General features: G+C 36.7%; 1 protein-coding gene across 3 annotated transcripts in view; it reads left to right on the top strand.

The window, feature by feature from the left end:
• LOC106637926 (KH domain-containing, RNA-binding, signal transduction-associated protein 2) overlaps nt 1-22,870 on the top strand; it is a 154,207-nt gene that overhangs the window by 110,020 nt on the left and 21,317 nt on the right. For all 3 annotated transcript variants that reach the window (XM_089593741.1, XM_014350904.3, XM_089593740.1), the window contains exon 3: nt 14,701-14,817. In XM_089593741.1, coding sequence (XP_089449867.1) covers nt 14,701-14,817 — 117 coding nt within the window. The remainder of the gene's footprint in view (nt 1-14,700; nt 14,818-22,870) is intronic.

Raw genomic sequence — 22,870 nt, 5'->3', positions numbered from 1 at the left:
CGACGCCCGTCTCATTTGAATGTAAATACATATGTGATATGCATCAGCAATGGTTTAACCATATTTGCGCTCGCGATTTCCCCAAGGGAGTCTGAACAGAGAGAAATCAAAAGGGGGTATAATAGGAGGATGTGCTTGTGACATACATGTGTACAGCGCGCGAAATGATGCATATGCTGTACGAGAAAGTTATACACGTAGTGGAAAGCCAAACACAGGGCTGGTGTTGGTCCTGCCATTGCTTGAGTTGCTAATTATCGAAATTTGCTAGCCATACGTTTTTTTTGTCGCGATAGACGTTGACTTTTTTTTTGATAAAAGTATCACGTCAATTAACTAAGAAATAAAAAGCTATCGACATGGATTTGGCTACTTACTTGAATTGATGGAAGAAAAGAATGAAACAGATACTGTGCGATGGGCACGTGTGTCACATCGAATTCGCATGAGTATAATTCACAGCTGCAGTATGTATTAAGATTGATGGACGCGCGAGTGGTAAAATCCATTACTGGTCAGGTCCGCGTCTAGATTTGATACATCGCTAATAAATCCTACCCCAGTTAACACGGATCAAAACTATTATATTCTGAATTTGTTCAACTTTGTAGTCCCTTTTTGCCGCTTCAACAAGTTGCATAAGGTATTATGTGGGATGACGAATTTGCTTTTTATTGCAAAGCTTTTAGCCCAAAAATCAAACATTGACCTTTCAACCTTAATATGAAAAATGCAACATTCATCCGAATAATCGTGGTAGTTTTTATTAATCAATACCGTATCAAGATATTTTCATAAAATTCAATTGAAAATTTACGTTTCGTGTTGCTTAAATGAAGGCATTAGAAAGATTGATCCTTATTTGAATATAAATTTGGAAAATTTAAACCCCGATTTTGGCAACTAGGCATTGACTTCTCAATACTTCGGTCGTTGAATTATTGCCTATTGGATTTGCATTCTCTTGAAATACATTACAAAAAGGCATCCACGCGAAAACTCATCATTCCAATGAATAATTCCCCTGACGATGTGGCTCATGAATTCCGTTACCGTATGATAGGTGTGTATTAACGCATAACGAAATTACACAATAGTGAGATGTGATTTTTTGATCTTTTATTGTTTTCTAACCTTTTTAAACCACCATCTACACGTTACACGGCAAAATAAGCTTTCATTGAATATCATCAGCTGTTTCGACCGACGTCATTAAATACAAGCGAGATTAGTTGGAAAATTTATTCAACGTTCGCACGCTGCAATAAAGATGATTTATTTTAACTATTTTTTTTTATAGTAGACAATCATAAAAAAATAAATAAGGTTTAAAGATTTTAAACCTCGTTTACAGACAATATCCCTGGTAAGCACTCTTGTGATCTATCTCCCTTTCAAACCGTGCTCTCTTTCTGTCAACAGTGCATATGTATAGTATGATAAAAACTTTATTTTTTGAAAAGTAACATTCAATTGTGGCTTTTGAAATCAAAGACGAAATTATAAGACTTCCTAATCGATGTATCATTTGATACATATTATTTGACGCTATAGACAACGACCACAGCCCTTAAATTTTTTCTTGACCAAGAACATGACCTTTTTTTTTCTCGAGATGAAGCATGTAATGTTTTAAAAATTCCAACAAGAAAAGGCTTTTACCTGTTCATAAATTTTACATGGATAATAGTACCTTTTCTAATTCATGAAAAAAATTTTTTTTTGAAAATCCCTGATAACAATTTGAATTGATTAGCAACATTAAGATATTCAATATCACAACCAAAAAAAAGAAAGTTTTAAATTCATAATCTACACGAATTATAACTTTCTTATTTTAAATATAACATCAGTCATTTGGCATCCAAGTTTCACTTTTTCGACGCTGTACTGGAAGCGCTGTGTGCTGTGCACCCAGCGAATAGCCAATTACCGATTCGACTGTCCTGTTATCACGCAATACAATCATAAGTTTCTCGTTTCTTTTTTGATTAAAATTACTGTTTCGTTCATTAAGTTTGTATCCTATCCGGATGACCAAGCAAACGTGTCCCACCTGGTGTTTGGATTTGGAACCTCTGAAAAGTAGACAAAATCTAGTAGACAAGGAGATCAAATTAATTCGATTGGTTGTTTAAAAATTTGAATAACCAATAAGATTGAAAGACATATATTTATGTGTATGTATACGTATACAGAATTGTGTTTGTCTTCTGCTCGTCTACGCTTCGGCTGCACTTACGGTGCCATCTAGCGGGACTTGGTCATCCGGATACACAACTCCTCGCACACCTCGATTCTTGCTAACGTTTTTCATTAATCCCGCTCATAGATATCCACATAGTTTCACCGAGTGATCCATCACTGCATTCTCTGCCACGTTGCAGAATAATACCGACCGCGAGTCGGTAAAATAGACTGGTTGTTCGGCTCCAGAGATGTGGGATATGGTGTGTGTTTATCACGCAGTAGACAAGTCGATAGCGATGACTATTACGATTGCCGAAACAGCTGGACTCTATCGATCCAGTGTGTGCCATTCTCTGGCTCGCTAAATGTTTACTGCATGGATGTAACATTTTATGGGTATGATCGTGTGAATGCTGATATTAGTCCTATGGTGACTACAGTAGTGGTAAATCGTATTGATCAGCGTGGACTGGTTTGTCGAGGATAATTATTCGAAGTGCAGCAGCAGTTCAAGACCTTAAATGTAGTCGAAGTGCTCGTGTGTGTATGAATACGTATATTTTATTGTTGATGATGTTTCCGTATTTAGATTTTCAAATTACTGTGTATGAGATCTTACGCCTGTGCTCGATAGACTTTGGTATTTCGATAGTTGGTTTGAAGAATCAGCTCATTCAGATTTCAAATGAAGAAGTAGCCTACTAAACCAATTTGTATTTTTGAATTTTACTCTGGCAACTTGGTGCAATCCTGAAAGCAAGAACGGCTTCTTTTTGTAAATGTAAGTTTGAACCTCGTCCAAACTGTAGAGTAACGTCACCAGCCCGGCCGATCGCCTTTCGGTTGAGCTCGACGAACGCTGGCCAGTTATAGCTGCGTAGTCAAAGCAGAAACATGTACCTATGCGTACATAGCTCATATCTTATGGCTATTGCCGTCAACATTTAAATAAGATAGATAAGCTGTACTTGTTGTTGATTCAGGTATACTTGTAGTTAATCGTTAGTTATTATTATTTCAATACTTATGTAATTATTTATGAATAAACTTACAGTTCTATCAAGCATCAACAGCTGTACTTAATTGGGGAAATTCATTATTACACCTCTTGTAAGGCTATACCTTATATCAGCTTTATATAAATAAAATAGTAGTGCTGCCACTGCAAAATAATAAATTTTTAAAAAATCTTTCTGAATCATTTATTTCTTAACACCAAGTAAAAGTAGCTTTTTTTAACCAATAACAGATTTTTACTTTCAGAACCTCACAACATATAATTTGCTCGTAAAACTTCAGTGTCGTTGAAAATTTACTTTCAGTCCCCTACAGTACTACACTTTATTAGCTTTATTGATAGAGTAAAGACATTTCTATTTGGTTTCAGTTTTTTTACACACAAAGACATTGTCTGTTAAAATCACTAGTTTCTCTCTAAACTTCGCGTTGCTGTCTCGGGTGACAGTGGACATAGCATGCAAATAACACTTTATTCTCTAGCTGTCGATACATTGCGAAAGTCGTAACACGACCCGAAACAAGTATGGCTTTGGCATTAGTAACCCGATGCGAAACAATATGGTTCTAGTCACTGGGCGTCAGCTTTAACATTGGATGATCGTGTTATCTTTATCGCGGGATTTTTTTTCTTTACATGTCTGTCATTACAGGAAAGTCTGTTTTAAAAAAACTTAAACAGTAATTGTGTTGTCTTCTTTGGCTGTGAGCGACAGGAAATTCACATTCTACGCCCATCTTTGTTTTAGCTTGTAGAAAATTAATAGATAACGCAAGAACAACTGCATAATTTACAAAATGAGAACGTCCAAGTTTTTTTTTTTCAAACTAAAATCTTTTCAAACGATAGCTCCAAAAAAGAAAAGATTGGACAACAACTAGACACCGGATAAGACACGTAAAAGATAAAAAATTAATGCAAAGAAAGAATGCCGAGTATGGTGTCAGGGTTGCAGAGTTCATTAAAATTTCTCGGTGCACAAGCATTTATTTGCGCTCACGGAACCGACCGTGTGATTCGTCTTCCTCACTTTTTCTTCTTCGTCTCTTCCTCGAGGGGACGTGCTGTTATGCATCCCTTTTTTTCCGTGTTTAATAATATTTTAAATGCAGCACTGTGATTACTCGTCCAGTTCATTTCTTTGTTTTTTTTTTATTTTGATGATAAATATACAGCAAAAGGGTTACGTTACGTAAATGATGTATATGTAGGTTGAAAAAATTCCGTGGAACAAACCCTGGAATAAGCTTTGACTTTATATAATTTTGATTGATAAAATTTTGCTAATTGATGGTTGACGTTTTTTTTAACAAAAATATCAAAATGCCAATCCCTTTTAATCATAGCATCACTTAAGTTCTTTATAGTTGAAAATTAGTTTTAAATTTCCACTGCAGTGTCGACGACTACATTTTTTTTTTTTTTTTTTTTTTTTTTTTTTTTTTTATTTAGCTTTCTCTGACTTATTACAAAATCAATATAGCTACGACTACACATTGCTTATGTTCTTATGTGTATAACTTATATTAGGTACTATTGCCAGGGTGAGTTTTTGCAAAGAAGTAATTAAAAAGAAAATAATAATGCAATTAAGAGTTAGGAGAACACGCGCTCATTACGCATGAGCAAAAGAAACTCGAGTTTAACCCGCACACTACTTGCGAAAGTATTTAACTTTTCTAGCGAGAATCGGCTCAAGAGGCTTCAAAGAGATTTTGAAAAATGTTTTTCGTTGGAGGATTTTAAGGTTGCTTTTTGGTATGCGGATTAGACAAGGGAAGCCGGCAATTTTTTTCCATACTCCCATTTTTTTTTTTTGCATCTGCAGACTTACTCCTGTATTTTTATTTTGTCTTTCTTACAAAGAAATAAAGGTTAATTGCACTATGGCCTAGGGTGTGTTAGGCGTGGAAAGAAGAAACCGTCTAGTGAATTATAAATAGCAATAGAAGCTACCAAAGCCCTGTCAAGAGCTCAGAGCTTTTTATGCTCCTGCAATGTACCAAGTAGGTTACAGAAGTTTGTTTCAGTTAGTTAACTTTTGAGGCTATACTAGAATAAAAATTAATGAAAATTTTTTAATTTTGTAATCCTTCTTTCTTTTAAAATCGTCCATATTATTTTTTAAAAATTAATTCCACGAAGTCACGTTAAAAATAAATAGTAAATTTATTCAATATATTTTTTAATTACTTACCCCTCGTGGGTTCAATTCCCAGTAAATTCAGATTTTTTCAAAAACTTTTATCATCGAAAAAAGTTCCCTGGAAACCCCGGCTGATTGAGAAGGGTTTATCTGTAGAATTTTCCTTCAGAGTAATTGTATAGAGTGTTTTCCTTGCATCACAGGTCTTCAGGTCTGGGTGAATGCGAAACAGTGTTAGGATTTTTGGTAGTGACTAGCGGATCCGATGCAAGGCGCCAGGCAGGGATTGCCAGCCTTACCGGCGATGAGTGGTCCCTGAAACATGGGGGCTTCTTCGGGGATGTTAATTATCCTGAATCCGAATTTTTGGTAGAGAGCGCCGACTTAAAAGGCGAGGAGTGGACGGTCTCCTGGGAGAATAGAGACTTCTCTGAGAAAAAGCTACACAGTGACGAGTAGACCCGATGCACCATTGGTGCAGAGTACCAGCTTAACTGGCAAGATGTTTCACAGGAGATAATCCTACTGTGCCCATGGTGCGATAGGTATTATAAGTATAATAGGTATGATGTTCACTTTATTTTTCTGAGCCTTTATTACGTACATATGTAAGAATAGTCTTGTGAATTCATCGCAGCTCGTTTCCAGATCCTTTAAGTTCCAATAAACCAATGTCTAGAGTGTCTATGAGTAGAGGTACACTATAGTCGTAAAAGTAAAATTTTAATTCACAATGCACAAGTATTCAATAAAAATCAAAACTTTGCGAGCAAGTACACACCAAGTACACTCAACCATTTCAATTGCTCTACGACGTCGTTTCGTAACGTCCTAATGACCGCCATATTTTTGTTCTACAAGCTACAACCAACCATTGGAACTCACGCACTCGGACGATCATTTTCCTGTTTTCAGTTGCAGCAGCAGCTGTTCGACGATACTAATAGCCCTCTAATGCGTTGTCCCCAGCTTACTACGTGCTCTCGCGTTCGCCTAATTATGTTAGACGATCCCATCTAATGTAGAGATCGTTACTTCGGCCCATGGCCTCGTAAAACATCATTTTCGTCCGCTACTCGTCGTAGACTCTCTGGACTCTCGTTTACGGCTGGAACTCTAATCAGCGGCGTGAACTTAACAGTGAGAGGCTATTCTATATATGTGTTATCCACGACGGCTCTCCTCAACGAAATCAATTTTAAAAATTCTGAAATCATAACAAATGTACATTGATTGGTAAAAGGTTAGAATCTCATGCAATTGTAGAATCATTCTAAAGTTTGAAAATTCAAGTACCTATACTGTCAGAGAAAAAATGTTTTTTAACCTTATTATATATATATATATATATATATATATATATATATTCAGTTTTAAAATTGTAACCATTAAATCATAAATCTATTCATGTTAAAAGGATTACAAGGTGGGGTGCGAAGTGAACGGTGGCATAACGTGGCACCCCAATCATTTTAATGATTATCTATTTAAAACATCTAATTTATACATAAATGTTTTAAAAATCAAACTATAGAGTACTATTGTCTTTTTTCTTTTTAATCTCTATGAATAACGTTTTCTATTTATTTTGCGAGCGATTTAAAAATTTCTAGTACTAAAAAAAGGTCAGATTTTTTGGACTAGCTCGAAACAACTCGAAAACGATGAATTTTATTAACAAAGAAGGTGCGTTAGATAGCTAAGTGATGAGCTTTAAAACACCGTATTTTTATCTTGAAATTTATTTTAGTAATGTAATAAACAATACTAAATTGTATAAAAATGGGGCAGTCGTGACCCCTCATGCCCACGTACAATACTTTCCCTTATTACTTGATTAAAAACAGTTAAAGGCATCAATATGAATACATTAATTATTTATAGGACTTGTTTTAATAATAACAAAAAACAAAAGTGATTCGAGCAAAGAAATGATTCGCGATGACCGTCACAAGTGCCCCACAGGGGGGTCAGAGGGCCGCTCTTCTCTCGACAGTAGAGAAATTAACGTTTTCTTTCGATGATGTTTTTTTTGATTTATTTGTTGAATCAGTTTTTTAAAATGAAATTTTACGATTATAGCTACCGATTTCAGTTAAACTAATTTTTTTATTTATTTTTTTAGTCATTAAAATTCCCCGTATCCCAATTTCTACGCATTATTAAAGTTACAGTATTACAGCTGCCCAACCCTCTCCTATATAGCTCCTCAGTATAAAGTAATTGAGTCGTTATTCTTTCCGTCGTTAGTTACCTACTATAAGGCTTGACAGTGTATATAGTATTCATTAGATTATTTCACGTTTCGCTCGATATTATTAAAATTGTCGATTTGCTAGTTTCTAATGATTTCTTTTTTTTCTCGTTAGTATCGAATTCTGCGCCGCTAGTGTTTCATTTAGAATTTCGTTGAATATTCGTACTGAATATCTTCGACATCACCCATGTAACTGCAAACGAAATTGGTTTTAGCGTCCCCAGTCTCAGTCCATGGCTGAAATGTTCATTAAATCTTTTTTTTTCTTTTTGCCATTATTAATGCCAATAAAATAAAATCGCCAAAAAATATTTCATGGTAAGGATTGCGATGTGGAATCATGATTAAGCCTTCTGGAAGTACACCAGTATTTAATTTCGCAAAAAATCTCATCTGCAATATTGCATGGAAGAGGGGGTTGTACATATTTTTAATTTCATCAAATAAATTCTACGAAAATTTTTCAGCTGTGTATGATGGAAATCATATATTATGCACTTCTGGAACTCTACGTGAGAGAACAGTAGTCATCCCGAAGACACGAAACTGTGAATAATTTTAATTAAAAATCTCAGACGTATCAGGGTTATATCGAAATAAAAATTCTTAAAACAGCGTCTCTTTTTCTCTATCAGTATACCCGCACCAAGTAGGCCAGATATCCGCACAACTCTTGGGAAATCTCTCGATCACTGGTCGATCGACACGTTTATTTTCTCGGTAACAACTAGCATCACACGGGTGGCTCGAATTAAAGCACGTGACTACCGTCTATTTCCTCGCATATGCGAAGCTAGTGTTTCTCCATCAGTGCCCTACCTCTTTTTCCTTTTTCCTCTCTCGCTGCTGCTATTGTTTTTGCTATTGTTGTTATCTTTTTTCTCCTCCAGGCACCTCCGTACTTGTACGCGAGTTCGCAAAGCTGTCGATGTTGGCTGATGTGGTTGACATATTTTTTAATGGCTATTGACGTTATTTTTGCGGTAATTAAAAAGAGAGGAAAACGCAAATTTACCCACGGTAGTTTCTTTGGTCGCTTTTGTTTGCCAACTCATTCGTGCTCGTTGACCCCCTGAATCCCGTACTTCTATTTCTTGATGACCGATGACGTTGAGCTTCGAGTTTTTGGTTTTTAAATTTCACGGTGGAAAAAGAAAAACGTGCTTGATCAAAAAGTTCTTTTTTCTTTTTTCAAATAAAGTTCCATTGCTATTAAAAGCTCATGGAGCAAAAGAAATGTGACATTGAACGTATGATAGGAACATATTTCATATTTTGTATGAAAGAATTAACGTAATACTTTATTTTTCAATTCAAAAAACATATTATCTTATTTCTGAATTGCAGAAACTTGAATTAGATTAAATAGAATACGTTTTTAATATTGAAAAAATAACATGTAGTAATTCGTTTTTGAAATTCAGAAACCTGATAGTACAATGGTTTACTCAAGTACCTACATTAAAAAATGTATGGCAAGGACGGCTATAATAACTCTAAAAAGCACCAGTGTTGTGTTTGACTAACTTCACTATCTAGAAAACCCTACCGTAGTAAAATACAGTAAGTTAAAACGTTTCATTAAAAAAATACAATGAGACTAGCTACTTCGATTGGTATCCATATTTTTTTTCATCTTACAAATTCGTAATCCATCATTGATCGTTGTCGATTTTCTTTTCTATTTGTATGACTAAAACCAATGAAGTATTTTGCCAAAATGAATTTTGGTTACCAATCGACGCAATCAACTACAACTAGTTGTAAGGTAATTTAATCGGACTCGGTTCAAATTCTCCTAGTTTATCTATTCAACACATGCAAATAATAGAAAAGCAGTACCCTTGTCTCTGTACTTTAATTTTAAAAGTACACGAAGGGACAACCTCCACGTAGAAGGTGATAAGATGGTACGTCTCTGTGTCTCGACTTCGTTTGACAGCACCATGTGGCTGAACTACTTGGCTCAACGTACTAATTTCAGGACGAACACTCCGTTAACTTGACATAGTAGTGATATGTAATCGACGGTGTAGGTCCGTTGTATTCGTTTGGAAACCATGTCGTTCGGCTTGAGCCATTCGTCTTCTGGGCTGATGTCTATCTATAGGTATTACTAACCATTCATCGTGCGGTAATGTCCTACTGAAATGCCTTGGTAGAGAATACTATAGATAAAATAACTAAACAATTGAAGAAAAAAAGAGCCGATGTTTGAAGAAACAGTAATCACCGGAGTTTTATATCCTGATGCTATTGAAACGACTCGGATTTCATGCTAAATGCTAACGCACACGTATACGAGAACTGATGCAGGTAACGTCAGCTCGCACCAAACAGTTCCGGAGGCAATAATGCGCGATCCGCCGATTCCCCGAGGCGTATTTTACTGGTCGCAAGCACCACGTGTTGTAGGTTGCGGGAGAAAGGGGTCAAATCATCATCGAATCTTCCGCGTGTCCAGGGAATTGCCGCCGGTTCGCTGAAAGCAGCTGACGGAAATGCTAATGTGCCGCTCCGGATATTGCGAACTCCACGCTCCGACCAAATAACCTCCCAACTGCTCGTAGGTATCCATATATGTATTTTCCACTCTGATGCTATTGCACCCCTCCCCCCTACCACCACCGCCCCGGATGGTGCTCATCACGTGCGTTAACCCCATTGTAATAAAAGTTCGGGCTACTTTTTAATGGCTTTTTCCCTCCCACGTGTTAAAAATGATACGACGCGATTTGCGAGGCAGTTCAACTATCAAGAGAAAATTAATTTTTTTAGAAAAAAGTTAAGCTCGTGCTCTTTGCAGTCTGTAATTTTGTCTCCATTGTACTACATCCAAATTCTTGAAATATTTAAAAATCGTTTCAATTTCTAATTGATTTTTTAAAACTAAACCTGTGGGATAAAAGAAGAGGAAACAATTTATAATAGCGTATTGTTTGTTGCCATGCGCTATCAGTTGAATCAATAAAATCGGAGTTTAAAGATACCAGTAAACGTTTAGAGGCTATTTAGTTAGCCCTCCTTTACGAAATTAGTAATTTTATTAGTGTTTTTCATTCAAAGAGTTTCAAAATTAATAATACTAAAATCGCATTACTTGAGCTCAAATGATGATTAAATATAAACATTTACTTAGAAAATGAATGATTTTCCATTTTACATAATAAAATCATTTTGAAATCATTAAATACTTTTTTATTCTTCATCCTTTTGGACCCTTCACGTAAAAGTGAATAGCTGCTCGGCGTACGCTTTGTCCAAAGTGCATAATAAATTATAAAGTTCTTGGATACATCAATCTTATTCAATTCGTGCTTAAACAGCTCGCTCGCGCAAGTTTTCCGAACATTTAAAAACAAATCGTGCTCAAACGTAAAAAAATAAAAATAGTTTAAGTCGTTTTAAACACTAATTCCGCGTGTACAGTTTGCAAACTTAAATACGCAAAATCCCCAAGACTCAAGTAAAACTACGTTTCTGGACATTCAATTGGCTGACACTTTATCACGTAGTACAAACAAATTTATCGAGAGTCTTGTTTGTGTTATAATTTGTATCACATAATAATTTTTATACTATAACCTTGTTATACAATAAGTAAGGATACACAAAAAAATAATATTTAAAGCAAAAGTTTCAGCGTATTGATTTTTGTATCATAAAACTTTAAAAGATTCAAGTAGATAGATTACAATCCATCAGTAAGAATTCCCAAAGACATGATGTTTCTTGTTGATTCAAGAAAGAAAAATGAAACACCAGGAGATAATATTTACAAAGCAAAGATTGTTCGAACGACATCCTGAAACCTTAAAATCACGAATAATCTTACTTTCATCTTGACCCAGTAATACAATGAAAGCGTAATCCATCTAGAAATCAAATACACATCTCTACCCTCCTCACTGACAAGAAAATTAATTTCCATTGACTCTCTTTACACGTACTATTAAGCTGCTGTTGACAGGCACACTATTTTTATCCATATCAGATAATGTCGATGCAAAACAATAATTGCGGTTCGAAGAAGAAATAAATCACCGAGAAACCACAATACTAACACTAAGACAACCAGTAAGCTAAACATCGCTTGTATGTATCAATAATAGGTAATACATCCCTACCTTAGACGTAACGCAATAGTTGGCGCTGGAGGGTCCATAACAATCATTAGCTCGATCATCGTACACGCATCCGGGTATGATCAGCTTGATTAAAATTTGCCCCCCTGTTTGTCGTGCTCCCGATGCAAATTGTGGAAAAGCCCCCGAGATCCCTACCGTGGCCGCAAAAGGAAGAAAGCCGCGGAAATGGAAAACTCCAGCTACCTCCACCCCTTGCCCTCCCAACCTGGACGTGCATGGAATACTGTGGGTTGACTCCAACCACCTTCTCTTCTATTATGGACCTTACTTACGCTCTGCTGCGCGCGTTTCTTTGTTGTGTTTTATTAGCTGCTGCTACTCGCCGGCTTTGATGAGAATTCCAGTAAAGGGGCTTTACAAGGTGCGAGGGCAGCGTGGGTTTTGCAATATTTTTCGCCCGCTCCAGGAGGAAGGGTATCCGGTTTAGCGGTAATGCCTTTCACGGCAGTGTCCTGCGAAACGTGATCTAGTCCGCGAGGAGGACGAGTACCTGTTTTTTAAATTCTATTCGTTCTATGGTTCGAGCATTTACTTATACACCAAAGTTGAACACACGGAAATGGACTTTTGTACGATAGCTTCACATCAACTTGTGGACTCTTCTGACTTTCTCGGGATGGGATTCTGGTGAGCTCCGAGAAGCCGTATCATATTGAAGTTTCTTAACGGGGTAGTGCTATTCTTACGAATTTTCGGATAATGAGGTTTTAAGTAGATGCAAAGTGGGAAAACTGACTCTGTCCAAATTGACTCGTCGAGACAAAGTTCAGTGCCGGGCTACTGGTCTAAGTTGCTGGAAAAAAATAACGCGGGACCTTTCGTCCTAGAAAAAACTTTTCCGATTGACCCTAACCTCCCTGGCCCGAATAATTTAGCCTACCAATTAGCTCGGGCTTTCCGAGCAAATAACTTTGGCGTCACCGTGTGCTTCTTGATTCTCCCAGTACCTGGACTGTACTTAAGTATTATATTCCTTTGAATATTCTATAGCGACGTGACAACATTTTTAGAGTTAGTTGATGACGAATTCACTCAAGGGATCACTCATTCCTCGTTTTCTGGGGAATTCAGCTACCGAAACTTGTAGAGAAGCGAAAATTCCAATTTAAAAATTCAAAGCATCGGTTTCAAACTCCACTGAGTACGATTGGCCCGAGGAGTCGGAGTGGCTTGGGCGTTAATTTCCTTTGTCTTTGAACAACACTTTAGGTACTTTTTACACGGAGTACGTATACAGCGCACCGCAACTCTGAACTTGATAATAATTCAGTTGTGATTCCATTATAACTTTGCAGGCGAAGCAACGTCAAAGCACGTGCATAATGGGTGCGGGCTTTAAAGATTTCTACTGAGCTAAGTGCACGGCCTAACGAGCGCTATGTACACCAAATCCGTGGAATATATATGGTGGAAATCTAGTTGGAAAAATCCCCAGTGATGACGTACAAGGGATCGTGCGCACGTGCGGTACACAGCATCAGCACACAATACGCGCTCGGGCGTCACATCCTTCAAGTTGGCGATGAGTGAATAGTATTAAATGTGGGAGGGGAGAACGCGCCCGCAGCCGTAAAGCGCGCGCGAAGTGCGGCGTCATAACCTAACTTTCGAAATCTGCTTTTGCGCCCCGGGTAATAAGTTACACGTCTGCTGCATTAGGCGAAATGTGATTGCGGGGCTGCTGCTGTTTTAGGTGTGCCGTGCGTGTGTGTGGGTGCTTTGTTGCGCGACGTCTTGGTCCTGCAGTAACACGTGTGGTCCCCCTCTCTCCATCTTGTTTTGGTTCTGCAGTGCGAGAACTAAGTTCCCAGCCGAGCTTTCCCCGCAATTAAAGCTGCGTTTGTGCGTTTGTAAAACTCGTGCTTGCTTTGTTTTGAATTACTGCGACAAATTGTTGACTCGGCGTAGTGGCGCTCGCGATCAAACTTGCCTGTATTTACCTTTGGCTTTATGGCGTAGAATTTAATTGCCGTGCGTTCAAATGCATTTGTTCGTTTTGACCAATGAGAGCTTTGAAGGTGCAAAGTTTTAGTTTTTTCAGCTTAAAGAAATTTTACTGCATCCGTATCGTCATTGTTTGCCGAATTTCGATAACTTTTCGGCAGGTTTCTCTAAAAAGGGTTTACAAATCAACTTTCGAGTTAAGAGTATATTTCATAGTTAAGGTCCGTGTTATACGTAGTCCAGCATATTTCAGATCAAAGAATTGAGGAAAAATTTCAAATGAAAACATTTCTTGCCTTGGCAATTTCGTACTGAGTAGGAAATGTCGATGAATTCAATTACTCGCATTAATACTTACCCATCGATAAAATTATATTATTTCTAATATTCTTGTATACCATATGAAAACATTTCTGTTAAATAAAATAATCTTATTTATAACTTTTTGTTACCGTTACAATTTTTCTTATTCGGCTTTATTCTTATTGAGAATACGGCCTTGTTATTGGCCCCTTTATATCGACGTAAAAGTTACTAAATAATTTTTTTTTTTTTTTACCATTTTTATTGAACATTTTTCTAACTTTCTCAAGGTCGATCGATTGTTGATAGAACTGACACTATTGTATGAATACAGCCTGCAATTGACATGGACTGATCGGATGTTCAACAAAATCTTGACGGAAATGTGAATTTCACTATAATTGTGTTTGATATTCGATTGCTCTTATAGTACAAATATCATCATATTAAATACTGTTTCATTAAATCTCGGTATTATTGATAAAAACACTAAAATATTCTGAAAAATGTTCCAAACAAAACATAAAAACTCAATCACCATAGAAACAAAATTATTTTATTTTTAGCAATTTGTTTTTAGTTATATAGAAAAGACTGTAATAAGTTTTAAATAACAATGCTTTACAGTAAGTTTATACTATTCCTTCTTCATTACCATCCAACTAAAATCGAATGATTTTTCTTTTTGTTACAGTTCAACTTCGTGGGAAAACTGCTTGGCCCCAAGGGTAATTCCATGAAGCGCTTGCAGGAGGAAACGATGTGCAAGATGGCTGTTCTTGGCAGGGGATCCATGAGGGACAGGCAAAAGGTAAGTTTCCATCATGACTCTAGCAACTGGCAAATGAAAATAGAAAAAAATGCCTCTTGGCTTATCCTCACTTTTTTTTCTTTTAATTTTTTCCGTCAACGTGCCGTTCAAAGAAAATTTTCCCCCTCTCGCACGCTCGCGTTGGCTTCGTGATTGCCCCTCGACGCCGACGACGCCGGCTCTTACTTCATTTTCGTGCCACTCGAGCGCACCGCTTTGCTTAATTTTTTCATCCGCGCAGACGATAAAAAATGAGAGGAAGGCATCTCGTTGGGTAATTCAAACACTTGGCTCTGAAAAAAGACTCATAAGTCTGCTCTAATGAATGAGCTATTTCGTGTGATTTGCGTTTGTCGTGCTATTTGAAGCGTTTGAAAATTTTTACAAGATAATACGGAGACGATTATGATGACGGATCTCTTCAATTACGTTTATTTTGGAGTGCTTAGTAGATTGAACCATTAATTAATGTTGTTCAATTTACTCAACATGCTCGTATCATAGGTATAGAAAATCTTGGTAAAAATTATCAGACAGTTTTGAGATACTAAATATTTAAATTAAACAGTAATATTTGTGTCCTAGTTCATGCGTATTATCATACTTTCTGATAGAACCTAAGTCATAGTCAATCTTTTCGATATTTTTCATCATTTTGACTCCTTATTACAAGTTAATTACCGTTGCATCATTGTTATACTCGATGGTAAACTGAAAATTTAAGTGAACTTAATTACAAACAAAAAAACTTTTATTATTTCTAAACAAAATGAGCATAATTCAGAGCCCCTGGTCGATGTGGCCACGAGAGCAAGAACTACCTCATAGTCATTTCGTGAAACCAAAAAAATTGTTCTACTTCCAATTGCTCGAGTTCTGCCTGCTTCTTAAAAGTTGCTGCAGCAGAAGGAACGAAAACTCACGAAATTCGCGCCTCGCGAAAATTTGAGGCGGCACCCGTGTCTGTTCCTAGGCGATAAGAGAGCAGTAGTGCAAAGCTCGCATACAAGCTGTGACACTATTATTGTCCATAATAACCGTACACTGCAAATACTTTGATGCATACGATGCATGGTACTGGAAAATTTCTGTACATTTACGTTCATATTATAACGGAATATTAACAATCTGTACACTTGGACATTTTGATCGAATAAAATATGAAATTTTTGTTTTAAACATAAAAATAATTTTAAAATTTTAACTTACATTTTCACAATTTTTTAATGATATTCTAATGTGGAAATTTCGTTTGAAAAATACATCCATATCAAACTAGACCCTAAAAAATACATGCTTTCCGTCTGTACTGTAATGTGTATAATTAACTGCGTTAGTAAGTAACTGCAGCAAAAACCCTTGATATTTTTTCATCAAAGTTTCAATAATCAATAAGCGATGAAATAATATAGGAACGTATTAAACGTAATAATACCTTACAACATTTTAATTAACTACGTTATTTTATCAAATTTATTTGCCAAAATAACCCGTAGGTACCTCTTAAATGATACTTCACTCTCTAACAAAATGGTCCCAGGTTCTTTTGACGGCAAGTGTTGGAGAATCAAATAAAAGCGTAATACTCAATTAATAACAAGTACATAAGTTTCTTGAAAAATTTATGAATTTAATATTTATACCATCGGAAAATAATTTTAAAATACGACATAGTATAAAATGTTCATTGTATTAAATATTTTAAAAAAATTAAAATTTCTCAAAGGAGACGCAAACATAAAATGAGCCATCAATAACTATAACTGCAAATAAGTGAAACTTTCCTATTAGTAATTAATTAGATAGGCATATCCATTTAAATATTTTTGAAATTTGTAAGTGCCGTGGGGATTAGTGATCATGATGTTATCGTACTTGGGAAGTAACGTTTTTGTCAAGTCATAAACTAAATAATCCAACTTGCGTTCAGTTTGAAATTGTAACTTTCAAAATCACATACACTCACACAAGATGTTACATAGGTGTATTCTTCGTATAGCAGTATAACAGCCCATACAATATATCACGAAGCTTAGTCACAAATCGTCGTATACTTTTGAAAATTTGCAGTTCAAAAATTTAGCGTGTTGGCGGTAACCAAAGTATTAAGAAAAATAGTATAATAATAATGATAATTTATAACACAAACGCAGTTTAAGTTTTAGCATAAAGGTACATGAATTATTTGGCGATACTTTTCTATAATAAACAATAATAAATATTATTACACATATTATTACAAATGATTAACATATCAAAATAACAATCAGTGGGTTATAATGAAAACACAGAAAAACGCGTTTTTTCAAAATCGATGTATGCCCAACACCATCATTATGCACTTTTAAAAAAATTATCTCGGCTCATAATCAAAGCCTCCTCTCAAAAAATGTAGAGGACCAACTATACCACTAAATCCTTGGTGTCGTTCTTGTGATATTTTTATTCATTTGATCTACCTTGAAATCATTTTATATCATATATTTCACAGGCGTGAGTATGGCAACCTAAATTGTATCAAATACACCATTTTTTAAGTAAATAAACATTGATCTGTATCTATGTTTCTAGCTTTATTTATTTATTTGTTGAAAATACGGGAATGACTCCACAAATTTAGAAACTAATACCATTGCGGTATCTAAAATAAGCGCTGATGCTCGAGTTAGGTAAGGTTTTTTAATTATGTAAAAAAATTTAGTGATTAAAAATTTTTCTTAACGCGTGAGTTTGAGTAATTAAAGACAAAAAAATAAGTAAGTATTTATCTTAACAAAATTCGAATTTTTTGCACCATTCTTCTGCAAGCACTTCTTTATGTACTTGAATATGGTGGTACGTTTATTGTGTGTATACTGATTTTGCACGTAGGCAAAGTAAAAACAATCTTTTTCATTTGTCTTCAAGTGATCGATTGTCAGCTTGTAGTCATCCACTATCGGTCCAGCCAGTTCAGTGTCTCTAATAACCTCCCCATTCATTGCCACTTCCTTGATTTTCACCTTAGAATTAAAGCACAGATAAAGCTCTTCGATGCAGTTAATATTTACAAGGAGGAGGCCTCCATGGCGGAGATTAAACACTGCGACCAAACGGTGATTCTTTTCTAGTGTGACCGTCATGTTACTCTTTTTCTTGCCATCTACGTCAGTCTGTATGCAGTTGACCTCGTAACTCCTCGAAGCATTGTGTTGACATAATGAGAAATACCCATTTTCGTTCGATTGCACCGAATTTTTCCAAGTTACTAAAATGTTGTTTATTAACTGCTTTTGAGTAGGGACAGATCCACTATAGTTCACGTGACTGACAGTCAAAAGACTAATGTCCTTATTTATAGTTTTTGTGTTAATGAAATATGCTCCACTATTTGGATTCAGTCTATTTACGACCATTGAGCGATCAAACATTGCATAGTTCGAAGGTAAGGAGACCGACTTTTCGATTTGCTTTCCTGAAATGCAGATTTTCTTTTTCATAGATTTGATCCATAGGATGCCAAGTATAGTAAATATTTTTTTTATACCATTATTATACGTACCCTCGTGGTTGTATCGATGTACGCACAAACTGTGCTGCTCGCCACATATCGTTTTGCTACGCACGTAGACGTGAAAACTGTTATCGTAAGCCAGGAGTTTCAAGTCCTCATCCCATTCGCTACTTGTACAGTCCAACTGAAGTGAGCTGCAGTTGTTCATATCTACTACAGTAATGCACATGTAAAGGCTACCGTTAAGACTATATGATATCCACTGTAGCACGGCCTTATTCCCTCCATGCATGATCTCAAGTTTAGGGTCTTTCAAGTTGTACGACCGACCATCATTATCTGATACTGGGATCATTACGTTGCAACTCTTCGGTGCCATTTACCATTTTGAGGTTGAACGTGCAGTTAACTTCCTCAAATCCCTCGTTAGTCCAATACATGTACAAAAAGCTTCCATTACTTAAGTGCAACTGATGCTTATGTAGAAACGACTTGGAGACCTCAAAGTACTCTTTAGAGAAGTCCTGTTGCAAGTCAATGGCCAGCGTGGCGACGTGCAACAGACTCATAGCCACGATGATTTTAGGCAAACACAACATTTTCCCTTAAAACGAATATCTTATTTTCACTAATTTTTAAAAAATATTCGCAATTAGTAGCGAAATCAACGCTTTTACGTTTTTAATCGCAGAAATATTGTTAAAATTGTATATGATTATAGCATAAAAATCGAAAATTAGTTTAAAAAAATTGATCCCTGGATTTGTTATGAATCCGAAATAAATTTTGTTATGTTCGAAAGTATTTACCCTGCACCTAATATCAGTTTATTTTCATTGACCAGATATCAATATACTGACTAACTTGTCCAACCTCAAACTCTGGCTCTGTATAAGTAGCTGCTGTAGTCGACATTTTTACTCCCCTCGTAGGCGCCTATTTGGTGTACCCCTTCCACGCGTCTGCATACTGTGTACCAACATGTATGTGCTCATTTCTACTTCTCTCCTTGTAGACGCATACCCCGAGGCATACCCCTATCATACTTCCCAAAGAAGAAGAAATGTGCGCCTGGTTCGGCCGCTTGACCGCGACGGAGCGCTTGAACTAGTGGAAAAAAGTGGTTACACTGTGTGAGAAAGAGTTAACTTGAATTGTCAACCTGTGATATATTTCTAGTCATGTTGGTTGCAATGTTGGGACATAAAAAAATACTCAAACTCTTATAGAAAACGTACAATTTATAAATTCTAAATTCTTACCACCAACGCAAACTTATTTTAAGTACAAAATAGTATAAAATTTAAAACGTATTTTACAGTGAAAAATAATGAAATTTTTCAAAGCAAAGAAAAGTATGATGAGCCGTCAATGGCTGACTAAAGATAAGTGAAACTTTCGAATCAATAATAGATTAGGTATATCTATTAAATATTTTTCCGTCACACTTTACCCAGGCTTCGGACTCTGACAGTTTAAAAAAAAAAGCTGCCGTGTTTGCACCGTATTCTGCCAATGCCACTAATAGTTGCGGTACATGATACGTTCGTCTTTTTTACACTTTTTTTTGCACATCAGTTTCAATGGGTGAGTCGAAATATCTGCAACTACTTTTTGCTTGAGAGGATTACTTATTTTTCTTCGACTGATGATGGCCTCTGGAACTGGATCGTGATTATGATTTGCCACGTTCTCAATAATAGTATGGCTTGGATCGAGCTTCAAATAATTTTGAAGAAACACAAGTACTGCTTACATTTGTCGCAACACAGTGTTCAATGTACTTATGTATATAAATTTTTTTTTTTTATATTATAGTGCTCTACGTCCGGCTCCTTTAATAAGGGCACTATTATGGGCACTTAGCACTTGGGAAAGGGACGGGAGGCCTCTTATTACTGAGAGGGAGGTAGGGGGAAATTAGGCAATTTTTGCTGCGAGAAAGTTGCCTACACCCTCCTCGAGGAGCATTGCGTGGTGAAAAAGCACATGTGAAAGACACAAAGGTACTTGCCCGAAAAAGTCGCACTGGCCGGGAATCGAACCACGGTCGCCCGCGTGTCAATCCACGATCCAGCCGACTGAGCCACCGCGCGCTCTGATACATCTATTTAAGTGTTGATTAAATTTATTAATAACTAAATTATGATCCAGCCCCAATTCGACACGTATTAAAAAGGGAGTTAATCGCCCAGCCCCAATTCAACAAATTTTCTCTTTTTTAGCCTCAATTCGACATTTACGTATGTCAGTTACCCACCCTCTAAATTTGAAATAGTGTCTGGTCACTATTTTAAAGTGAATATTCAGTATTTTAAAGTGAATATTCACTATTTGAATAAGTTATAAGTATACAACTTTGAAATAGTGAATATTCATATTTCAAATAGTGAAACCATATTCACTATTTCAACCAGTGGATATAAACTGTATGATATAGTTAATATTCACTTATTTGAAAGTAAATTCATTCACTTTCAAACTAGTGAATGTCTTGATTATTAACTATTTAAAATAATGAAATTGATAATATCACAAAACTATGGAGAAATTTATCATTAAAATAATGACAAAACAACAGCGTCCACACATTAAAGAATGACACTTGATTTCTTATCCACACCAAAGATTAGCCGCTCGCACTGATGTATACACTACCAGTACCACCACTTAATAATTCTTATTTATAAGTACACTAAACTTATTCGTCACTACAGAGGAGCACACACTATATCTATACGGAAAAAAACTAAGGAAACTTTAGCATATTACTTTTCCTAACCTTACATTTATCAGGATGATATTTTTTCACTCACAACACACGAGTAATTCTCTTGAACCGAAGATTTTAAACAACACTAAACGGCAGGACTCGACCTTGCTCATTCGGATCCCCGGACACGACTGAGCTTATCACTCGAAAAAAAGTGAAATCCAGCGATTTTCACTTTATAAATAGTGAACTTCTGTGACTTTTCACTTTTTGAAATAGTGAAAATATTTTTCGCAATAGTGTGCGGAAAATGGGTGTTTTCCGCACTAGTATTAGTGTGGAAAATCGATTTTCCCACATAGTGTGCGACAAAGGTGTGCGGCAAAGGTTTTTCCGCACAATGTGCGGAAAAGGTGTGTAGCAAAGGTTTTTGCCGCACAGTGTGCGGAAAAGGTGTGTGGAAAAGGTTTTGCCACACACCGGAAAAAATTTTGCTACACACTGGAAATAAAAATTCAAACCTATTTTGTACCTATTTTCCTCACACATTGCGAAAAAACTTGTACGCAACTCGTGCGGGACAATTTCCCGTACTCGTGTGATAGACTCGCACTCGTGGCCGGTGACGATAACTCGTACCTTGCGATTACACTCGTGCTACGCACTCGTGTGCTCAACTGGTACTCGTTCCCGTCAACTCCGGCACTCGTGTGAGTCAATCACTACTCGTGCGGGAAACCGTCTTTTCCGCACTTGTTACGTAAATAACTATTTCAACTTAAAAGTTAGTCAATATTCACTATTTTAAAAATCAATATGTCGTTCACTTTCGTAAATAGTGAAATTTTCACTATTTCAAATTTTGGGGAGTATGCATAAAGTATAATACTTAAAAAATTCCGTTTTTATTAAGTCGTTAAACAAAGAATGCTAACTCAAGCATACTTAAGAGAAGATATGAGCCGTGTATAGTTAGTGCATATATGGATGTAGTGTTGTCGAACTAAAATCTCGGAAACACGCGTGAACACAGCCGGCCCTGATACAGCAAAGAATGGAGACTTTTCAGCACCAGAGCATCTTGCAAAAGTTGGAGCGTAAATTATTATACTCGTGTAATCAAATCACGCTAAATCAACGACGATGTACGGGCGCGTTTTCCGCGCGACTCTGCCGTAAAAGTCTCCCGAGTGTGCCGAGGCATCAGAGATACGAAAGGGAAAAAAAACGGCAGAAGAGGTATATATGTGAGTCGAGAAAAGTAGTAGCGCAAAAGAGGGTCGACGCGGCAAAAAGAGCAACAGCAGCTAGCACCACCACTCGTTCACTGGCACGTAATACATTATGCACGCGCGTGGGACTCGAAACGTATAGATAGCAGTGGGCTCTGTAATTTCGAGAGATGCCAGACGCGAATACACACACGTGGGCACGCGTAGCTTGTTAACCTCAAAAACTACTCTCAAACTCGCTTGGCGAAAAAAAGCGTACGCGCGGCGAAGGGGGCGTAGGGAAGGGTAAAGGAGAAAAAGATATCCGTGGTTGGCGGTGCCGTGGGCAAACCACTGCTGCGTTGCTCGCGCTCTGCTTGTTTTTCTAGTGCTTAAACGTCGAGGAGATGCGTATCTCTTCGTATAGGTAGTACGCGGTGGCGTTTCTAAAGGTACAGCAGTGGGTTCTTTTTCTTTCTCTCTTTTTTTTAATCCATGCTATGTATTGTTGCAATCGGAAGGGTAAAAAAAAACTTCGCCAACGAGTTCTCAAAAGCAAAGTGATTAGCTGTGAGTCTAATAAAAGCACGCAGGCTTAGGGGTTGATAACGGACAGCCGTGGTAAAAAAGTATATG

The sequence above is a fragment of the Copidosoma floridanum genome, unplaced genomic scaffold (genome assembly GCF_036245765.1).
Source record: "Copidosoma floridanum isolate Cflo_tuat_1 unplaced genomic scaffold, Cflo_Japanese_pri ptg000020l, whole genome shotgun sequence".
Classification (NCBI taxonomy): domain Eukaryota; kingdom Metazoa; phylum Arthropoda; class Insecta; order Hymenoptera; family Encyrtidae; genus Copidosoma; species Copidosoma floridanum.
Note: the sequence above shows the minus strand (reverse complement) of the source record. Positions and strands in the feature narration are given on the sequence as shown.